A 21457-nucleotide genomic window follows, 5' to 3' on the forward strand; every position below is an offset into this window, starting at 1 on the left:
TATAAAACTTTAGTCTGATCTTCATGTTTTGTTTAGAGGAACAAAGATTTTCTCCTCTTACACCTCAAACAAAAGTTAACTCGAGCAGTCTGTTTCAGATTGCACAGGTATGCACTTTCATTTCAAGAGTCAGAAGAACCTGCTGTAGGTCCTGTGATGTTGTTTCAGGGTTTTTGGAGACTTCTTTTAATATCTCGTGGTCTGCTTTCAGGGAAAACTTTCTTGGATAGCAAGATCTGAGCATGTTGGTGGTTGTTTTAAATGCCCTCTACTTATAGACTATTTCCCGTAGGCTTACAGGGAAACGACTGATCTCACTTTCTTTTGAGACCTCTTTAACTGCCTTACCAGACTCAAAAGCTGCGGCAGTCTTCACCCATGTCGATGACGTCAACATGTGGGTATGTGTGTGTGTATTTTATAAAAATGAAATTGTTATGACATTTTATGAAAAGTTTAAAAAGTACTTTTCTTCTACTTTGTGTTGTTGATTATATGATCTGGCTGTTTTTAAATATATATATATATATATCTTAAATATATGGGTAACAAAACCTATTTGTGCAAATATGTTTAAAAAAAACCTTCAGAGGTCCTTATTTTAAGTGGAGGTCAATGTTAGTCATTGCTCTGACTTTAATTGGCATATTAAGAAAATACTTAACTCTGACATGTTCCTCCAGAAAGTCAGTTCCACTTGTGCTTAATTCACATCTCTGTCACTGAAGCTGGTTGCTCCCAGGTGCCCATCTACATTAAAATCAGAATTATTTTTTACTATTGGCCCTTCCATACTGCCCATGGTCTACATCTCTGTAGTAATGAGCTCTATTATGGCCCCTGCACCGAAGAGATCATATTAAGTCAACATTTTATGATGATATGCTCTGGAGACTGTAAGTAATTGGTCCCCTAGGACAAATAAAATTTTTACCTTCACAGTTTTACTTCAACAATTAATTAAAATGTAACATGTTGCACTTTTAGCTTAAACTGTACTAAGAAGAAATCACAGTTTTCATTTGCTGTTAGTGACTATTTGGCTCTGTTGTTCACTTAATTCATTAAACAATGAGATAAATGCATTTTCTTTTTCTTGTTTCATTACTTTGCTCTGTGCCCCCATAAAAATTTCAATGACCCCTACCCAGCCCCCTAGAAAGAACCACCAGTTTATAAAATGTCACAACTTACATATTCCAACTGAATTTCCAATAACAAAAGCAAACAACAATAACAACAACAACAACAACAAAAAGACTTGATAACACTAACTAATAAGAAACAAATTTAACTATAAAAGACTGCCTTGATTTTCGACCTTAAAATTGGCAAAAAGCTTTAAAACTCAGATTTGCATAGTACCGGAGAACCTGCGAACTACAATCTCTTCCGCTCGGAGATTTCAAAAATAAAAGCCTACACCACGCGCTGGTGCCATTGGCTCTTTGGAGGCTTCACCGCTCAACCCTCCACCCCCCAGTTTTCCCCCGCGTGCACGCACACGCACGCCTTAATTCTCTCTCTCTCTCCCATACTTTCAGTCACTCTCTCTTTTCTCTTTTCTAAAGCCCGTTGTGAAGCGGATTGACAGGCGAGAATGAAAATGAGGCGGACGCTCCGTCACGACTTCAGTGCGCCCGCGTCCTTTTGAGAAGACCTCTAAAACTTGGACCATATCACCATGGGAGCTATTTGTGCTGCGAGGAACTTTTGTTTGTTTTTGCTCTTGTTAAATAGTCGTCAAAGCAAAGCGCTTCCAGAGACTCGAGGTGGGACTGTAGTGAGTGTTTGCATGTGTTATGGGTTTTTCAACCGAGTGGAACGCGACTTTTTACGCACGCCTTAAGATTCTTTATATATATATATATATATCTATATATAGACTATAAAACTACAAATAGTTTTATGGGATTTTATTCCCATAATACTACTTAGATTTTAGATAGTGTAACTGGTATTAACTTTTTTTGTATTAATTCATTTCCTCACTTTCTCATTTCAGTCAATAATTTAAACATGAAAGAGCCTTTAGGCTGTTATTAATGACATACTGACATGTTTTCCACGTGTTTTGATAAATCTGACCAGATCCCTGCGCAGAAGGAAGTGATGGCTGTCACATAGATGCAATTTGTCAGACTACTCAAGGCTCATATAAGTGCACATGTAAAGGAGGCTTTAAAGGAGATGGAAAACACTGCGAAGGTAAGTTCTCAATACTTTGAGAACTGTATTCATTGACTCCTGTGTTGTCATTTTATTGATATCTATGCATGCCTCTTCACTGTTGTTCACTGGCTCAAATCTTACTCCCTTTGACCAGGAGGTAAACATATATTCATGTGGTGTTTACTCCTCAGATATTGATGAATGTGACCTGGAGTACAATGGCGGTTGTGTGCATGAGTGCACCAACATACCAGGCAACTATCGCTGCACTTGCTATGATGGATTCAATTTGGCCAATGATGGACACAACTGTCTGGGTAGGATCCACTCTAAGCTTCAGAGGGAGCTCTGACTCATCTAATCTGATCTTTGAGGAATCCATGTTTGTGTGGGTTGTGTTTGAAGTTTCACGCAGTCATTTAAAAAGTATTAGCCTCATCTCCAGTGTTTATAACACCAAACATGATTCATATGAAGGGGGGAAATGAGTGATGAGGACAAATAATCTCCAGGAAGACTGTAAAGTGTTTTTGAATGCAGCCTTGCCCTTGTCCCATAGATGTGGATGAATGCATGTTCAACAATGGTGGGTGCCAGCACACTTGTGTCAACACTGTGGGCAGCTACGAGTGCCGCTGCAAAGAGGGGTTCTTCCTCAGTGATAACCAGCACACTTGCATCCACCGCTCCATTGGTGAGTTTACGTCGTGAACAATGTGTCCCATCTTGGCTCATTTACAGCTCAGGTTTTGAATTTAAAAGTGTATTGAAGGACCCTTTTAGGTCTTACCAGGAGAATAAACTTTTCTGCTTCTGTGATAGATAGTTGGTGTAAGGAGGAGTGACATATTCAAGCTGTCTCTTCATAGCTTTGTTTTTTTTTTAATGTGCAGCAGCAACAAGCTGTGGGAAAATATCCTCTGTGTCCCAGAGAACAAAATAAGTTAATAACTGCAACACTCTGGCTTATGTGGTCTGTGTCACAGATTAGTCTGAAGTGCCTTTGTTTTGTCATCTTGACTGGAGTCAACTTAAATGCAAGTACTTTCCACTCCATTGGGTCTTGACAGGCTTTGTAAATCCTGCAGACCTGACCACTCAGCTGTGACCCATCTATATAAATGGCGTTGCGCCTCCTCTCAGCTTCAGGCTCAAAGCAGCATCAAGTGGGTTGTATCCAGAGGAACAGCTTGCTGTGTTTTCTTTTTATGCAAAGGGACGTGCAAAAATTTCCCCTTTTCTCCACAAAGGTGATAAAAATATCCCAGTGTTGGATGTTTTTGGATTGTGCAAGGCATGAGAACAATTGGTGTCTTTGAGGATGCTGGACTAATCTCTCAGTATGTGTGCCTTTGTGTTTAACTGGTCAGTCACTGCCGGAGAGTTTCATTGTGTTACCTCTCTCCCACTTTCTATCCCAGAGGGCCTCAACTGTATGAACAAGGAGCATGGCTGCGCCCACATCTGCAAGGAGAGTCACAGAGGAGGTGTGGCCTGCGAGTGTCGTCCAGGCTTTGAGCTGGCCAGGAACCAGAGAGACTGTATTTGTGAGTGAAGCCACTGTGGCGCTACTCCCAAAGTCATGCTCGCAAATTCACCGATGATTTGCCTTGCATCCGACTGTCGTTTGCTCTGCAGTAACCTGTAACCACGGCAACGGAGGCTGCCAGCACACCTGTGAGGACACAGAGGACGGTCCCATCTGCAGGTGCCACGTCAGGTACACCTTACAGCCTGACAAGAAGACTTGTATGGGTAAGCATCTGTGTAAAACAGGAAATGATGTAAAAATTAACTCCTCAATTAAAGGAACCAGAAGATTAATATTTATATACTTTGATATTGTAACACTTTCCTTTTAAAAATTTAAATTCACTAGTACACTTGAAAAGTAAAAGATGTAGTTGATATATTTTGATTGACAGCATTCAACATTCAGGAAGAGAGAAAAGGGAGCAACTTCTATCTGATTATTGCACAGCAGTTTTACTCCTACAAGCATAAGTAACATCCCCCCAAGGTCAGAGGAAACTTGCAGCCTATTTTAAATTAAACAAATTGCCCCATTGAGTAAATTTAAAGGGGAATATGTATTTTGTTTTAACTATTAGAGTTAATAAATGTAAGTCACTGAAGAACTGAATTATCCTGTTTTTACCAATAGCATTCCAACAAGTTTCACAATCAGAAAAATCGTTTCTGTTATGAATATAGCAAAATTGGGTGTTTTTGTTTCCCTTTATACATTGCAGGCTATCTTGATGAATGTTTTGAAAACATTGTAGGTTTTGCTCTTACTCATTCTCCTACACAATGGATTGGACAGATAAGAATCATCTGCAAGATGATGGGTTAAAGGGTTATCTCTTTTCTTCCAGCAGCAGTGCGTGTGAGGTCCAGACGTGTAAATGTCGTCTTTTCTGCAGATCCTTATCTGCTGTAATATTTGACATACACCAAGCCACTACAAGCAGAGTATCCCAAAATGGTTCTGGTTTCTTTGAAGTAGCACAAACTCCTAGAATTGAAGTTACTGGTCAGGTGGCACGGTTGTGTTAAAATATAAATCTGAGAGATGTTTTTCAGTCATACCTGTTCCGTTTTTAAATGGTTTTCTGTGTGTCACAGAGCGAGACGAAGCCACCACTGAGTCCTCGGACCACAATGCCACGTCCTCCACCGAGGCGGATAAACGTGTCAAGAGAAGATTGTCAATGGGTAACAGTTACACCCTTCACAGGATGACAGCTTGAACTGGCATAAGCGGGAAGACGAGTAATGTCTAGAACACCGATACATTCCTTAGTCCTTTAAGCAAACTGTGAAATGACTGCATGCTCGCTGTTCCACCTCAAGTCTCTCTCCTGTAATATATGCACTTGTGACAGTGTGGTAAATTTCACATTTTCCTTCTATTTGGCTAGGGTGGCATTTGAATATTTTCTGACTGAGTTTATATTCATCGGTTGTGTGATTCAGGCTTTTAGAAAGCGTGTAAAAACATTGCAGCTTTTTAGCATTTTATCTTGAAAAACGCTAAGCACTGGTAATCAGAGCTGTATTCTCTTTAGAAGGCACAAATCTGCACTGCCCTAATCACTTTTTAAGGATCAATTTATTTAGACAGAAATTCAAAGTAGGTTATAAATCTGAACGTTCCACATGTTTTAAGGTGACACATGTCAGAAAACCAAGTTTTTGTGCATGTATTGATGGGTTTTCTGTCTGTGAGAAACAAAGCACCACCGTCAGCCACAGCTGACAGTCACACATTTGGGTTGTAATTTTTAGAAACCTGTGCGCTGAACAATGGGGGCTGCGACTCAACCTGTAAGGACACATCCACTGGCGTGCGCTGCAGCTGTCCCGACGGCTTCACACTTCAGCCGGATGGAAAATCATGCAAAGGTCAGACTGACCGGTTCATAACTACACCTTTCATAAAGTGCAGCAGCACACTAATTTGATATGTCTGTGAAAGATTCCTTTTCCCCCGGAAATTTGATTAGAAACTCCTTCCTCACAGATATCGATGAGTGCGAGAGTCACAACGGCAGCTGCGAACACTTCTGCAAAAACACTGTTGGCAGCTTTGAATGCAACTGCAGGAAAGGATTTAAGTTGCTGTCAGATGAGCGCTCTTGTCAGGGTAATAACTGTTATTACATTGGTAATAAATAGGGGAAAAAAAATTTGCCGATACGATGTAACTGCACTGAAATCAATGTTTTCAACTTATTTGGCATTGTTCATTTGCCACATAATTTCAATGGATAATGGAGTAAAATGCCTCTTGGTGACGGCTATGACTGACTGCCATGCTATTATATCATCTGTGTTTGATTACAGATATAGATGAATGTTATTTTGAGCGCACATGTGATCACACATGTGTGAACTCCCCTGGTGGTTTTCAGTGTTTGTGCAACAAAGGCTACACCTTGTATGGACTGGCCCACTGTGGAGGTGAGATAAACCTCTCTGGTGAAGCATTCAAAAAGGCTGCACAGAGTAATTTTTGAAAATGTGTTTGCTTTTTCACTCCAGATGTGAATGAATGCAGTGTAAACAACGGTGGCTGTGAGCATGGATGTGAGAACACTGTGGGTGGATTTGAGTGTTTTTGTCGTCCCGGCTATAAGCTACACTGGAACAAAAAGGACTGCATCAGTAAGTTAATGCCGCTCTATATATTTACATATGTATATATTGTTTGCTTTTTCACTGTGATTATATGTGAAATGATTCAGAAGGCAATGTGGGGACAAAAACAGGAGATACTTTGAAATGTTTCTCTTTTTTTCTCTTTGGTTTTCTGTCTTGTTTTTTCTCATGCCTGAGTAAAAAACATCAGAATTGCAAACATGCTCGCATGGGTTTGTATGGAGTTTTTTTTTTTTTTTTTTTTTGTCTCTCGTCTTCTTTGTTGCGATCAAACACATTCTTTTTTACCTTTGAGTTTTGTTGTGGTCTTTATTCAGAGGCTGAGGGTTTAACACCTGCAAACCTCCCCTCTAAGCCTACCTTGAACTGTAGTAAGCAGCACGGAGGGGATCGCTGCTTTCTGAACTGCCAGTCTCAAGTTCATATCAGCAGTGGTGAGTTGAGCCAGATGCCTTTTCTTATCTGCTGTTTACATTATTTACTCTTCACTTTCAGATCCATATTCTCTTTGTTCTTGTCTAGTTAAAACAGTTGAGATTTAAAGATGAAAGTACAAGCGTCACTGTTAGGATGCTACACAGATGCATGCCTCTATCCCATTCATTTGATCACAATGTAGATAAATTATATATTTTAGACAGCCTAAAGTTCTGTGATAAGTTTTAAGGTTTTAAATATAGAATTTTATAAATTAAACCACTGAGTATATTATGTTTGTTCTAGTCTCTTTTAAAAGAAGAATCAAATCCAGATCGAATTAATCACCAATTAGTCACCAATTAAAATAAAAAGTGAAACAAATGGTGACTCCCAATTAAACAAGTTCTCTCCTGAGATTCTGGAAGCTGTTCTAGTGGGGATTGTGATGCTTTGGGTTTGCCCTTTGCTATTTGGTTCTGAATGACTCACAAGTACAAAATAGCAGCAAGTCTATTGGACTCGCTGCTATTGAAATGCTGAAATGAATTTCAGCTTCATTTCAGTTAATGAAGCTGAAATTGACACATTTACTCACCAATTGCAAAATTTTGTCACATTATTATTATTGTTGTTGTTATATTTTCAATAAATTAGATGCTAATACCCAGTCTAAATTTAATTAACACTCATTGTGTTGTCCTATTTTACATGGCTTCAATAGAAATTTATCTTCTCATATTTTTAAATGTCATTTTATTTCTAAATCCCGGGAATTTTGTCCTTGTCTTGTCGTCTATGTAATGTCCATAAACTTATTTAGCGTTCGTAGTATTTGTTTGAAAACCAAACTCTAGTTTTAACATCAGATAGAGTTACCTGGGTAAATGTAGAAAAAAAAAACACTTTTCAAATGTGGATTTAATTTATTCAGAAAAAGTAATTGTCCAAACCAAACTGGGACTACGTTAATAGGACCGTTCTGACAACATGAGCTAAAAGATCTCAAAAAGCAACAGTCTGATTTAAAGACATTCAAGAGCATATTAGAAATAAAGTCACTGACTTCAATCAGTCTGGATAGGGTGGCTAGTCTACAAATATTAAGAGTGCATTTGACAGCTTATAAAAAAGAAACTCAACAACATCTAAATCCCTGCTTCAAATCTGTGTTGATGATTCAACACACATAAAGAGAAGAAAAAACTGGCATCCATGGGGGAGTTTCAAGGTGAAAACCTCTGATGAAGCATTCAGAATTTACAGAGGGTTTATAGACAAGATATGAGAATTATTTATAAAATATTAACTATAACTGCTTTTAAACAGAGTTTACATATCTAGATTTGATTTCTGTATAACCAAGTTCTCAAATATAAATAATGTTTCTGAGTCTTTTATTATACCTGGTGTTCAGGAGGCTTAAATATGTAGAAAACTAAATATTCTGATCCACTGCCATCCACCATCAGGACATTTGACAAAAGCTAAACGTTTGATCGGATAATCTGAACTGTTATGGCAACATAAAAATGCTGTTGTATGTAAACTCTGCCTTTGTCAGACTTTTGGCAAACATTCTGCAACCAAAATCACATCCATACCGCTGACCTCCCCATCACTGTCGTGAGTAAGCGCTGATGAAGCCATAGGAAACATCAACATAAAAGTGATTGAATGGTGTAGCTTTAACTGATTGATGAAGCCATCAGTGTTGTGAATCTCAGGTCTGAAAAGGGGCTTAAGTAGAGCTGTTTTAGATCTAGCTGTGTGAACAGTTGTCAGCTTTAGTCTACGGAGAGGACTCATCGTGTTCCTACATGCTTCCTCTTTGCTCTTTGGCTCGGCTTTTGTGGCCCTGACTTTTGTCAGCCTCGGCCTGTGTGTCATGCTCCCTTGTGTGTTTTTAGGGACGGAGGATTCCTACACGGTGACCTGTGGAATGCCTCTGCCCTGCTTGGCTGCCATACAAAAGAGCAACAGTGGCTCTCATTGCTTGGGCAAGTACAAAACCTCACAGATCTTTCTGCTTGGTCACACAAAGCATTAACCTGAGGACAGGTTAATGTTGTGGTTGTGTCTGTTGTTTTTGGAGACGTATAAATACATCAGAATGACAAGGTTTCCTGTTGCTCTGACCATTAGGCCCAGCAAAGGCCGGAGTGCACCGAATTAAAACCACAGCCACTTTCAAGTCTGGCACTGCCAAGTGCAACCTCAAACGAAGTCAGGAGAAACTGTGGGAGAGCTTCAACTCAGCTCACTCAGGTACAAAGATTGGCCCAGCGGCCTCCCCAAACACAAAATGACAGATAGACATGACTCTTTTATTTGCTGCTGGTTAAAACATTTAGGGTTTACTGAGAACTGCCAGCATCTAAAGAAGATAAAGCAGACCTGAAAGCTGCTTCAAAGAAACCAGAAACCGAGGGCAAATGTGAAAGACGTTTGTGGTGAAAGTGATGTGGTTTGGGGTGTTTTTGAATGTCTCGGAGCAGCACTTTGTCTGGCAGTGACAGGGGAGGATGTAATTAGCCATTGCAAGCCTTTTAGTTGTGTTTGACCCAGCCATCAATCAAATACCTCCTTGATTGTTGGATTATTTGGCCTCTCTGAAGGGGGTTCAGTCTTTTTACAGGGTTTGTATACTAAAAGGAAGCTCAATTGTTTCAGATGCATATTTCAGTGACATCTCAGTTCCTACTCAAGGTTATTGTAAATATTTAACCATCTACTGCAGAGTCGATTTTAACATGTTGCCCATGTTCACAGATTGCAGCTTTCTTTTCACCGAAAATGTCCAGTTCAGCTACGTAAGACTTCACTGCACCTCATTGGGCCAGCGAACACGCAGCCGCCACAGCAGGAAGGCCGTTGAGGATGATGGCTTCGCTATCACAGCTGAGTTTGAGCTGGATGTTAACCTTGAGGAGGTAACAGGTTGGTCTCTCTGCTTCCTGCCTGCCTCCCTGCGTGCAACCTTTTCTTCTTATTCTGTGTCTGACTCCCTTCCGCTGCTGTCTTGTCACTAAATAGACCCAAAGCTCTTAAAGTATCTCCTGTTTTGGCTTGGCTCTAGGTGCAAGGGCTGTAAGTTAGGGGCTTTCTGTTTGGCTTCCTTCATTGTTGTTTTGGCATCTCTGGGTGTTTATGTGAGTGAAGCATGACATAAAAAAATCCAAGTATTGTAGGTTTTCAGGATATTTTTTTTTTCCGCAAACAAATGTGGTATCAAGTGCTTCTCTCAGCAGAGAGTTGCGACCTGAACTGTGTGCGTCGACGCTCAGAAAAGAGACTGAGGAAGACCATCAGGACGTTGAGGAAGTCCATCAACCGGGAGCAGTTCCACCTTCACTTTGCTGGGGCCGACTATGACCTGTCCAGGAATCAGGGTCAACTGGTGGGACTGCCCGGACACTGCCTTGCGGGACAAGTGTTGGTGGGGAGAAAATGTGGTGAGTTGGATATTTTTATTGAGAACAGAAACATTTTAAAACACCAGACTTACAGTATTGGCTCAGAGTAACGACTATGCATGCACACAGTAGACAGTAACAGAGGTGGCTCATATGAGGGGTGATATATTTAGAAAGTTGGTTTAATGATTGGATTTGGTGCAGGTGTTTGCCAGATGAGTGCCATATTTGGTTTGCAGACATGTTGTAATGAGCAAGCTGGAGCACAGTGGTGCGAGCGGGTTTTTGTGGAAGAACAGAGGAGCTGTTGTTGGGCCTCCAAAGTCTGTGAGATCTTCCAGCGTCTCTCCTCAGGACAGCTCTCCTGGTAGCTGTTGCGCCTCTCGGTTGGGTTTTATATACAACCTACGACGGAGGAAACGTTGGTTAAACGCGACCGCATGCTGTCAAAAGGCGAGTCGGGAGCTGGATTGTGTTTTTCCTGGCTGGTGTTACTGTACGCCCCTGTTTTCTGGCCTCACAGTGAGTTAGTTTGCTGCTGAAACATCTTCTGGGGAAAGTAGTGCCTGTCTTCTAAATATTTATTCAGACAGATCTTGCTTTGTGCAAGATTTGGACCACGAGTAATGCAATCCTAGATCTTGACTTGTCTAAATCTTAAAAAAACACGTCTCCAAAGGCATTTGAGACTTTGCGACCTTCTTCTACTTTTAGATTCCTTGTTGACACTTGATTTGAGTCTGAACTGCTCCTGTTCAACATACATTAAACATCTTGATGTCTAATGTCCCCCTGCCAAAACTTTCAGATCGACATTAAGCAGTCCATTGGCCATGGAAGGGGTGTAGACATGTAATTTGGGAGAGGGGGAGTGGAGGGATTCAGAGAGGCATTCTTCTTAACCTCCAGCTTTTTAAAGGAGCTATATTTTTCCCTCCTTCCCCCACCTCCCACACTGGCTTAGTGCAGAGTGCAGTTCATTCCTTTTCAGTTTGCTCTATTGAGTAAAAAAAAAAACAAACAAAAAAAACACACATTTGGGGCTTGCTCTTTTAGAGAAAAAAACAATACAGGCTTCTTTGAATTTGGACAGAAAATTGTGTTGATCCTTCTGGTTTCACTTTAGCTTATATAACAGAGGATTGTGTGTTTAGTAAGGAAGTATAAGAATTTAGCCACAGAATTATATCCAAGTATAAGTCTGCATTATTCGTGATTTTCAGTAAATTACAACATATCTTTTCCTATTCTCTTAAAGACATGAAAGCATCATTAAATGAGATGACTGAGGTGTTTAGGAAGTGCTGGTGATCCAAGCTGGCAGTTTGAGTCTTGGGCAGCCCATCATCAACAACCCCTCCCTCCCAGCTGGGGCCACTTTGGATGACCCCCAGCCACTAAACTGCTAAAAAGAGCTGACTTCAGCCGCACCATGGGAATCAATTAGCATCAGCTGTTTGGGCCTCCGCTCGATGGGCGCGAGCAGCGATTGGGCCAAGTCGAATGGGGGGATTCAGAAAATCTGACCCCTTTTATTGGGTTCAGCTCCTCACTGCTGTGATACCGCGGTGTTTTCCTATGTCATCAAGTGGGCAAGAAGCAGGGCCTTGAATAGAGGTGAAAGGTCTTTTAAACCTCTTTGAGGGCCATCAATTCGAGGACTCTATAGAGGTGTTCTTTGCATTTGAAAGGCTTCAAGGTTTTTTTTCTCTCCCTCTCTTTTTCACCCCAACTCTCTCCTCTTCCCTCACTGTTTCCCTCTGTCAAATAAAAGCTGTTAGAAGACAATGCAGTGATGGGCTCCTCATGGTCTTTCAGAGTAAACAATGGCCCTCAAAAATGAACTGCTCTTGATAGAATTACATTTTCCCCCTTTTAGAGGAAAATCCAACACTTTGTTGAGTATAATGGAGCTCCACTCAAGCTGCTGTGTGCTGAGCCTTCCTGCAGCTTTAAAGGCTGCATCTCTAGGGCATATTTATCACCGCAGACTGAGGGATTTGGTTGATTTATTCTTGTTTGAGATCAGCTCGTTCTTTTTGTTTTGTTTTTTTTGTTTTTTAAGTCAAGTTCTTTAAACTATCAAACAGACACAGTAATTCCCAAATTAATTAAAGGCATTGCTCTGAGGGGGGAGGAACTGAAGCAAGAAAAGTATTTTCGTCCCTGTAATCAAGCCTTTGCACTTTTGTGAGGTAAGAGGGAAAAACCCCCCTTTGATTTTCCGCTAGGTCGGCTTTTAAAAGAGGTGAGGGTGTTTATGCTAGCATTAAAAGTTTCCCTTTAATGCTTGGCAAAAGCTCGGTTGTATCAAGCATTAAGAAGGTGGTTCTGAAGAGACTACGGTAGTGCTCTTAGTTTCATGGCTGATTTAAGCTGGTCCTTTTTTAAAGGCATTTGAACAAATAGATTTGGACACTTTGTACATAATCTATGTTCACTTATGATCTGTGTTTTGAATTTTACATAAGCCAATTTTAAAGGTAGGCAGCCCTTTGTTTTTGGTGAACCTGCATTACAAGAAGCACCATTATGTGCTTTTCTAATTGCGCATATCAAAAAGCTTTATTTGTAAGCTTAATCTGTTCTCACGTTAAGCATAAATTATCTGTAAAAAATGCATGTAAATTTAATCCTTTTAAATCCTTACATATCTAAACATAAGGAATAATGTTAATTTCATGAATAGATATAAAACGTATAGAATATAAATATATTTAGCTTTTCTATAAAAGCAACACGTATGTTTTTATTTCACTGGGAGACCAAAACGTGAGTCTGTAGTCCCGATTATTATATAAATAATGAAAGACTTTATCTTGTATGCCATCAGGTTGCAAATATTACAGATCTGTTTTTGATCTATCGCAAGATAAAACTTTGTGGGATTTATTTGTGTTCTGACAGAAGAGCTTGAAAACATCAAAAAATAATGTTTGTAGTTCAGTGTGTTGTTGATAATATGCAATCGTAGAGGTTAGCACTTTTTGAGTGTTAAAGAACATCACAATCAATTTCCTAATGGATGCAGGTTGTGTGTTGCTAAACAATGTCTGTTTAATAATTTCTGACAATAAGCTAAATAAATAATGACAAATAGTCATTAAGCATCGGCCAAATAAACATAAGTTGAAAAACTTTTGATTTCAAAGCCACAAAATATTCAGTTATTCTGTTCCTATGGCTTAAAGTTAACTTGATTAGATTCCACAGAAAGTGCTGGAGTGACCATTTGTTTTGTCTGGGTGTACAAAAGAAAGAGTGAGACAGGACTGCCCCTCCCCCACCTGTTGCTTTACAATGTTGACCAGCTGACTGTAAAACGGCTGCTACTGTTTTCCCTTGTTTCTATGAAAGACAAATTTTGCTGATTGGAAATATCTCCAGCCATAAAAGAATAGGCTGTTATTAGGACAAAACAAAAAAAACAAAAAACAGTGGTTCTTGTTGAAATAATGCTGTTTTATTTCTAGAGTTGGCATGTTATGGACAAGCTGTAAAGAACTAAATTAAAGTTAAAACAATTAAGATAATTAAAAAAAAACAATACACAACTTGTATAACTGTGTTGCTCTGTAGATTTTTGTTTTTGTTTTTGCAGAAGTAGATGCTTTCCTCTTTGAATAAAAACGATTAACAGACATACAGTATACAATATATTTTTTCATGTGGTAGCACTAGAAGGTTGCTTAACTGTATTAAATGTTACCACACAACGAGGTTCTACTGGCTTACACCTACTACTCATTCTGTTTAGTTCTAGGTCTTGAAAAGGTCCCTATCAGTAGAGAGACAGTGGAAGGTAACACCTTGAAGCTTAAATTACAAGTTTACTCAGCTTTGGAGAGTAATAAAAAGTTGATCCGTCTAGCATATTATAAAACTGTAGGATTTGAGGCTCCAATAATCTCTGAATTTTTTTTTAGCATTTTGAATTACCTGATGTACGGATGAATGGTTTGGCCTGGGTAAAAATAATAGATCATCATATTCCAATTTTTAACAGAGCTAAAAGTCATATAAAGCTTTGAGGAACACCTTTAATGTGTGAATATTTAAACATTACACTTGAAGCTCTTTATTGTGTTTATCCTTTTCAAGTACGCACCTGGGCCTCATTGCAATAACCTCAGATTTGGTGAGGTCTGGGTTATTTTATCGGTCTTGTCATTCAGCTTTACAGCTGGATATGTTGTCTTTATCTTGTGGTAAGAACAGTTTGACAGTATGCAGCCAGGGGGCAAAGTGTGATATTTGTTGATTCACACCTGCACATCACATTGTTTTTCTGCCTTTTTTTCATGTCAGCGTTTGCGCATTTGCGTGAACTACAAGTTCAGACACAACAGACTGTTTTTGTTGTCTTAAGTGTTTTTAGATGGCAGACACTTGTTTTGATCACCTCTTGTTATTGAGAGTTATTCTAGCTTTAGTTTGAGTTTTATTTTGTGTAAAAACTTAATTAAAGCATTGATGTATTTTTGATCTGATCTTTCAGTGAGCTGCAGTGCTGGGACGTACTACGATGGTGATCAGGGACACTGTGTGACCTGCCCTGCTGGAACGTATCAGGACGAGGAGGGACAGATGTCCTGTGAAATCTGTCCCACTCCTGACGGGAGAGAGGTGGCCAAAGTGATTGGAGCTAGAAACATGTCAGAGTGTGGAGGTGAGATGCAATTCTCAACAAATCACAGCTTAAAACAGATGAAGGCATAAACATTACTGTCATTTTAAAATATATCTTTACCATTAAAATATTTTATTATGTGTATATAATGTTTTTAAGATATTAATTTCTTAGTAAAAATAAGTAAAAAAAAAATTTTCAGCAGCAGGCACATGTTGAAAAATCTCCACAAATCTCAAAATATTTGGCTTTTTCATTAATTTAGCTTTATTGGGTATATATAAGGTAATCGAAAAAAGGTGCTAATAAGTCAGCCTGTTTTTTAAAATTTTTTCCACATTAGTGTGAAGAAATTGGTTAGGTTTCTTCACATTAACATTCAAAGTGACTTTCATTTTAGTTTTTTAGGCCTTTCTGAGATGTGTTCAATGTTGTTTTTTGTCAGTTTTCTTTCATTCTCTCTCCAGCGCCATTTTCACTAAAATCTTTTTTTTATTATTTTTAGGCCAGTAATTGCATTCTAGAAATGATTCAGATATGAAAACAGTCATAAGCTCAAAGAAATTTACAGTTTTGACAGTGTCTACACATTTCAGACAGGAGTTAGCTAATTATATTGGCCAGTTAACAGTTTCAAGGTATACCAGAGTTTTAAAAAGGAACACTTTCAGAACTACAAAAATATTCTAATATAGCATCAATATGACTCAAAGTCCTTTCTATTAAGATGCCAAAAGAAGTGCAGGATGGGTAAAAAATACTTGGCTATAAGGAGGAATGAAGTGGTATGGTAAGAGGACTGCTTAATATCGTGTTACATCACCTATATGCTTTCAAGGGTGATGAAGATTTACTCACCTCAGCATGTGAAATGCTTAAAACGGAAAGTGAAACTGATGGCATTATCTAATATGTTTTGATTAATTTGTCCTATAATTTGGCTACTTGTGGGGCACTCATAGTGCATTGACATTTCAATCACAGATGCTGAGTTAATTTTAAGTATAAAAATTAAATAGATGAAATGAGATGGTGGCTTAACAGCAAGAGTAACATTGCTGTTTGCTGTATTGCTGTGGATTTGATTCTAGACCTGTTATGTCTGCGTTTGACCTCCATTTGTCTCTTTCTCATGTTTTTTATTTTAATTTCAACAGATATGGACAAGTGTTAAGGTAAAGAATTACAGCCTTCTGAATGTTCAAGATTTGTTATTAACTGATTATGATATTTATTTGAGGTCAAGAAATTCTAGTAAAGATACAGCGTCCTTTGAACAATATATAATGTGCACAATTCTTCTGAAGGAATAATAAACAGTTTTGTGAGATTTACAAATGCAAATTAAGCACATATGAGGCAAATGATTACAAATTTCTTAGTTTTTGTTCACTTATGCCAAGCTAATTTCCTATTGCCTTTATTTTTAGGTTTAATGATCAGCCATAGCCCTTTTTACAGATCTAAGCTATAGTATCAAACTGTGAATTTGAATAGAATTAAAAAAAAGAAACTGCTTAAGATTATTGGAAACTATTTGACAAATCTGAAATGTTCAACTGTGTTTGTATCTACATTCCCAAGAAGTGTGATTTATTGTCTTACCTTTAAACAAATAACAGAAAAAGCTGATAAAGACCCACACAGTCACAAAGAGTGCAAAGTAAGTGTTTTGTGAATCAGAGGTGCTCACAGGAAGCATTGGTGCCATGATAAAGATCTGTCCTCTGCAGATGTTCTTCTTTGTGTAAACCCAAAGAAGCTTGAACTCAGGTGATAAAGATGTGTTTGAATTTCAAGTTCTTTGAGCCCTGAATAAAAGCCGAAGCAGCTATCATCGCTTTTATCAGCAGCGACTTTGTGGTTGAATCTCAGATCCCATCTCCTTGGACAGACTAAACAAGGGGAGCAATCAGGGAATTCCTGCTGACACCCATTTTGTATTTATCATCTAGGATTTACAAAGAGAAGTGCTGATGAGACATGTTGTACCATAAAGACAAATCTTATCCAAAATATTATATTGATATATATTTAAAGAGCTTGAAGTCTTGTGTACAACTAACCACGTTGCACCGTCGCCACGGTTCCAGCAATCTACTCTAACCAGAAATTTCTTTGTGTGTGCATCCAGGTCAGTGTCCACCTGGTCAGTACTCTCATGACGGCTTCGTCCCGTGCCTTCCCTGTCCTCTGGGAACCTACCAGCCAGAAGTGGGACGGACCACCTGCTTCCTGTGTGGAGGGAACCTGGTGACTAAACACAGTGGTGCTGTCTCCTTTCAGGAGTGTGAGACCAAAGGTGTGGAAGTTATCAGGGCTAACACATGTGTGGTCTAGTTTAGTTCTAACATAAATTCATGACTTATAGGGATGAGTTGGAGCAGAAAGGTTTATGAATACCTGTCAGACTTATTAAATGAACTATAACATGTGCAATTTTTGTGATTTGAAACTTTTTTTTCTTCTACAAGTCCTTAGTCATGGGGAAACAGTCTACACAGCTCTCTTCATCCCAGTAGCAGCTCTGCTGCCCTCTTCAGTTGCCTGGGGGGCATCACTAGCTGAAAGTCATTTTTTGTTGTTGGATGATGTGCCTTTTATTCTATTTATATTAAAGTGCTCTATTTTGCCATGCAAGTTTATTATAGTCCATTTGACTGTGAATAGTTCTATGAATTTTGAACCTTGTGTCATTTTCCTTGGCTCCTGCAGTCCAGTGCTCTACTGGCCATTACTACAACACCAGCACACACCGCTGCATCCGCTGTCCGACGGGCACTTACCAGGGCGAATTTGGACAGAACTACTGTGTCACCTGTCCTGGAAACACCTCCACTGATTTTGATGGCTCCACCAACATCATGCAGTGCAAAAGTATGTTTGTTTATGCACCTCACCAGTCAGAGAAGGCTAAATGTTGAAGGAGACCCTGAGCAGAATTTCTTCTGGGGCCTCATTCATTTATTCATTCAATGATCATTTATACGCTTTGCATTTCAGATAACATGTTTAGAAGTTAACATTGATGAGTTGAATAAATTGTGTGACAGAATGTGCTTTACTTTAGAACTACCTCAGTCCCTTTACAGTATTCATTGATTAGATCCAACTTGAGGTACTTTTACTTTTAATTCTTTATTTATTTCCTGATAAACTCGATAAAGCTTTTCCGAGAAAATGTACTTGCAAATATACTTTTCCATTCCAAATTTGAGATTCTTGTAAGATTTGTTTACTTTGACATATTTTTTAGCTTTTGTCCTTCTGTTATGATTGTTCAATTGAAGAGAAAACTGCAAAAGAAGCGAAAAGCAGCAACATTTTAATCTAAAAACAAACGGGCTATAGATATAAAAATTTAAAGGATGATTTTTTTTTTTAAAGTAAATTTATATTTGACAATCACATCCATTTAGGTTTATAACCAGGAGTTAAAGTGGAACTTTTTTATGTGGAAGGAATCACAGGTTTAGGAGGAGTGGATCTTTTCTTCGTAAGCAAACAATAAAAATCTAGCATCAGAAAACAAGATAATTTTCTGTGGATCTATTTACTAAGTCACTATGTGCTGACGCTCAGAAGCTAGCAGCACAAATATTTGAACTTTTAAAGTTTTCCATTAGCTACGCACAAGTGGTGCAAAGTTCTTGCATCCCCAGGCCAGCAGAGCTCCCTAATCTGTTTCAAATTCCATTTTGAACAAGGACCGACTCTGACAGCAGACGAACCTGGTGAAATAGGAGATGAAAAATCTTTTTTAACACATATTTGTGCGTTGCTTAACAGACAGGCAATGTGGTGGAGAACTGGGGGAATTTTCTGGTTACATCGAGTCTCCAAACTACCCGGGGAACTATCCCGCCAACATTGAGTGCACTTGGACCATCAACCCACCGCCTAAACGCCGGGTCCTCATTGTTGTGCCAGAAATCTACCTGCCCATTGAGGATGAATGTGGAGATTACTTGGTCATGAGAAAAAGCTGTAAGTTTTCTTTGTTGGTGTGTAACAACAAGTGAAAGGTTGCAGTTGTAGATTTGTTCAAATGAACTTTAGCCATCATCTACACAAAACTAAGAGTGTGTTGACAGCGTGCATAAAGTAAAATTTATTCACTTAACATCAAAGTGATAAAAACTGTAAAAAAATGTTTTGCTGGTTGAGAAGTAAGTCTAGTATAAACTCTTAGGACTCTTTTTGATTCCAGCAGATTTTCAAGTATCACTGTTGTGCATTACTGTTTTTGACTCACAGCTCTGCCCAACTCTGTGACGACTTATGAGACTTGTCAAACATACGAGCGGCCCATTGCCTTCACATCCCGCTCTAAAAGACTATGGATACAGTTCAGATCTAACGAGGGAAACAGCGCAAAAGGTTTCCAGGTGTTATATGTGACATATGATGGTAAGAATAAACTGTTTGAAGAATCAAGAATATTTTATTCTCATTATGTGTTTATACACACTTTGTCCTTTAAATTGATCAGTGATGGAACGGTTACATTAAATCAGGGGTGTCCAAAGTGCCATCTGCAGACCTTTGAATGTGATTGAAAGATCACACAAATTTTACCTGTAAGTGGTTTTAAACTCTCTTAGGGCAAGATTAGTTAAAAGTAAATAAGAAAACAAACAAACAAAAAACCCAGAAAGAAATCAGCATATAGAATACAAAGTGTGAACTTTTATGCACCATGCTTTCATTTTATTTCATAATAAACTCCACAAACATTCAGCAGCCTTTACTGAAAAGCAACTTTCCATTAAACTTGTCAACCATTTTTGAAGAAAGATAGAACTATATCATATTCTTTTTGATGAAGATAGAAAAACAAATTATATGGACCAACAAAATAGAGATTAAACATTTTGTGAAATTGTTTGGCTTTTTTTTTTTTTACTAAAGCAACCCTGTTTATATTTTTGATCAATGATATTTCACAAGTTACTGTCAAACAAAAGTCTAACCCCTTTAATAGAATATTTTGTGCTTAGTTTATTGTTGAGCAGGCGAAAAGAAATCACATCAAAGTTTGTTTTGTTGTAAATTTTTAATTACTACTACATGTGTCATTCAGAGGATTACCAGGAACTGATTGAAGACATAGTGAGAGATGGAAGATTATATGCATCAGTGAATCACCAGGAAATACTCAAGGTATCTGTGGTTTCCACTCATCCTATTTATATTTATATACCAATATAAGTTAGTAGCATATTGATATAAAATTTATATTAATTTGTCCATATTATGTTTTTATCTGCACAAATAAGCTATGTATTATTTAATTAAATACATTTCCTCTAAATGGAATCCAGTATATAATGTACACATATAAAACACACACTGTGTCTCGGATTAAGTTGTTATAATATCTTCTCTTTTGTATTTTCGTGTCAGGACAAGAAGCTCATGAAAGCGTTGTTTGACGTGCTGGCTCATCCACAGAACTACTTCAACTACACAACACAAGAATCAAAAGAAATGTTTCCAAAATCCTTCATCCGCTTTGTGAGGTCGAAAGTCATGAGATTCTTTCGCCCTTAAAAGGCCGTTTGTTCAAACACCATGTTTCACAGCAAACTCAAGTCAGACACTGGTGACAGTATCAGTGGCCCCTATGAGACCATTCTGTCATTCTTTTTATTGTTCCGGGACAAAGTAAAGCAGATCGCAAATTGAGAGGACTAAATTTAAGTGGACTTTAGCCATAAGTTTCAAGACAGAGTTCTGAAGATGTATGGATTATTGATCTGCTAGGGCATCTCTGAATAGAATCTGGATGTCTTCCATTAGTTTGGAAATGTGTCTGTAAGGACTTTATGGCTCCTTATTGACCATCCAGGACTGAGATCCAAATTGCAGATCTTTGCACTGGAATTCCGCTTATTAATGTGATATACTGACTTTATGGGGCTTTTCCTGATCTGGTTGTAAAGGAATACAAGAGTGGTATCTGAACAGATAAATATTGAATGTCAGTGAGACTGTATATAAAGTGTGTAACTAGTTTTAATATAGGTTACTTTCACAGTTAAAAAGTACAAAAAATATCCAGAACAAATAGAGCACAAATAACATTTGGGGACCACTAGCACTACTAAAGAGGTAGTCCCATCACAAAAGCAATTATTCGGATTGATATTTTGTATATGATGTATAAAACTTTTGGTGAAATGCTAACATTATAGCGTATAGCTTCAAAGACTGGTGGCATTTGTTATGTTTTCCAGGGTGTCTGAATAACTACTGTGATTTATGCATCCATGATATAAGGACCTCCACAGATCATACCCAAACAGTGTCTCGTGGTTTAACAGCTGGACAGAGTAAATGATAAATATAATGCATATAGAAAAAACTAAATGAAACATCCTGTAATATATAACCGAGTGGTTCACCTGTCCTGAATGATACCTATGTATATTTTTTATAGCTATGTACATCTAACTTGCTGTAAATAAAGACTGAAAATTTAATGGTGCACGTTCTGGATGAACTTTTTATTTATTTATTCATTTATGTACTTATTAACAAACTGTGAAACACTTATTGTGAGATTAATAGAAGCAACTAGGGATAATGGCAATGGCAGCATTTGATTAAGTTTTATCTTACTTGCCTACAGATCAAGTTGAAATTAATTATTTGT

At 38.3% G+C, this 21457-nt stretch overlaps 1 protein-coding gene across 2 annotated transcripts; it reads left to right on the forward strand.

Moving 5' to 3' along the window:
* The first annotated feature begins 1512 nt into the window (after positions 1 to 1512).
* Positions 1513 to 21289, forward strand: scube2 (signal peptide, CUB domain, EGF-like 2). Of its 2 annotated transcripts, none has more exons than XM_044098433.1 (23): positions 1513 to 1772; positions 2092 to 2208; positions 2364 to 2489; positions 2732 to 2866; positions 3594 to 3719; positions 3811 to 3927; positions 4801 to 4890; positions 5464 to 5580; positions 5699 to 5821; positions 6022 to 6138; positions 6220 to 6342; positions 6654 to 6770; positions 8664 to 8753; positions 8899 to 9021; positions 9526 to 9693; positions 10002 to 10208; positions 14668 to 14838; positions 16934 to 17101; positions 17515 to 17676; positions 18589 to 18786; positions 19057 to 19209; positions 19883 to 19962; positions 20206 to 21289. In XM_044098433.1, the coding sequence occupies exons 1-23, from the start codon at positions 1685 to 1687 to the stop codon at positions 20350 to 20352; spliced, it is 3063 nt and encodes a 1020-aa protein (XP_043954368.1). In that variant the 5' UTR covers positions 1513 to 1684; the 3' UTR covers positions 20353 to 21289. The 2 variants fall into 2 exon arrangements, with proteins under 2 accessions (XP_043954368.1, XP_043954377.1); XM_044098442.1 differs by having other exon boundaries at positions 10005 to 10208.
* Positions 21290 to 21457: the final 168 nt, after the last annotated feature.

Source organism: Gambusia affinis, linkage group LG02, assembly GCF_019740435.1.
Source record: "Gambusia affinis linkage group LG02, SWU_Gaff_1.0, whole genome shotgun sequence".
Classification (NCBI taxonomy): domain Eukaryota; kingdom Metazoa; phylum Chordata; class Actinopteri; order Cyprinodontiformes; family Poeciliidae; genus Gambusia; species Gambusia affinis.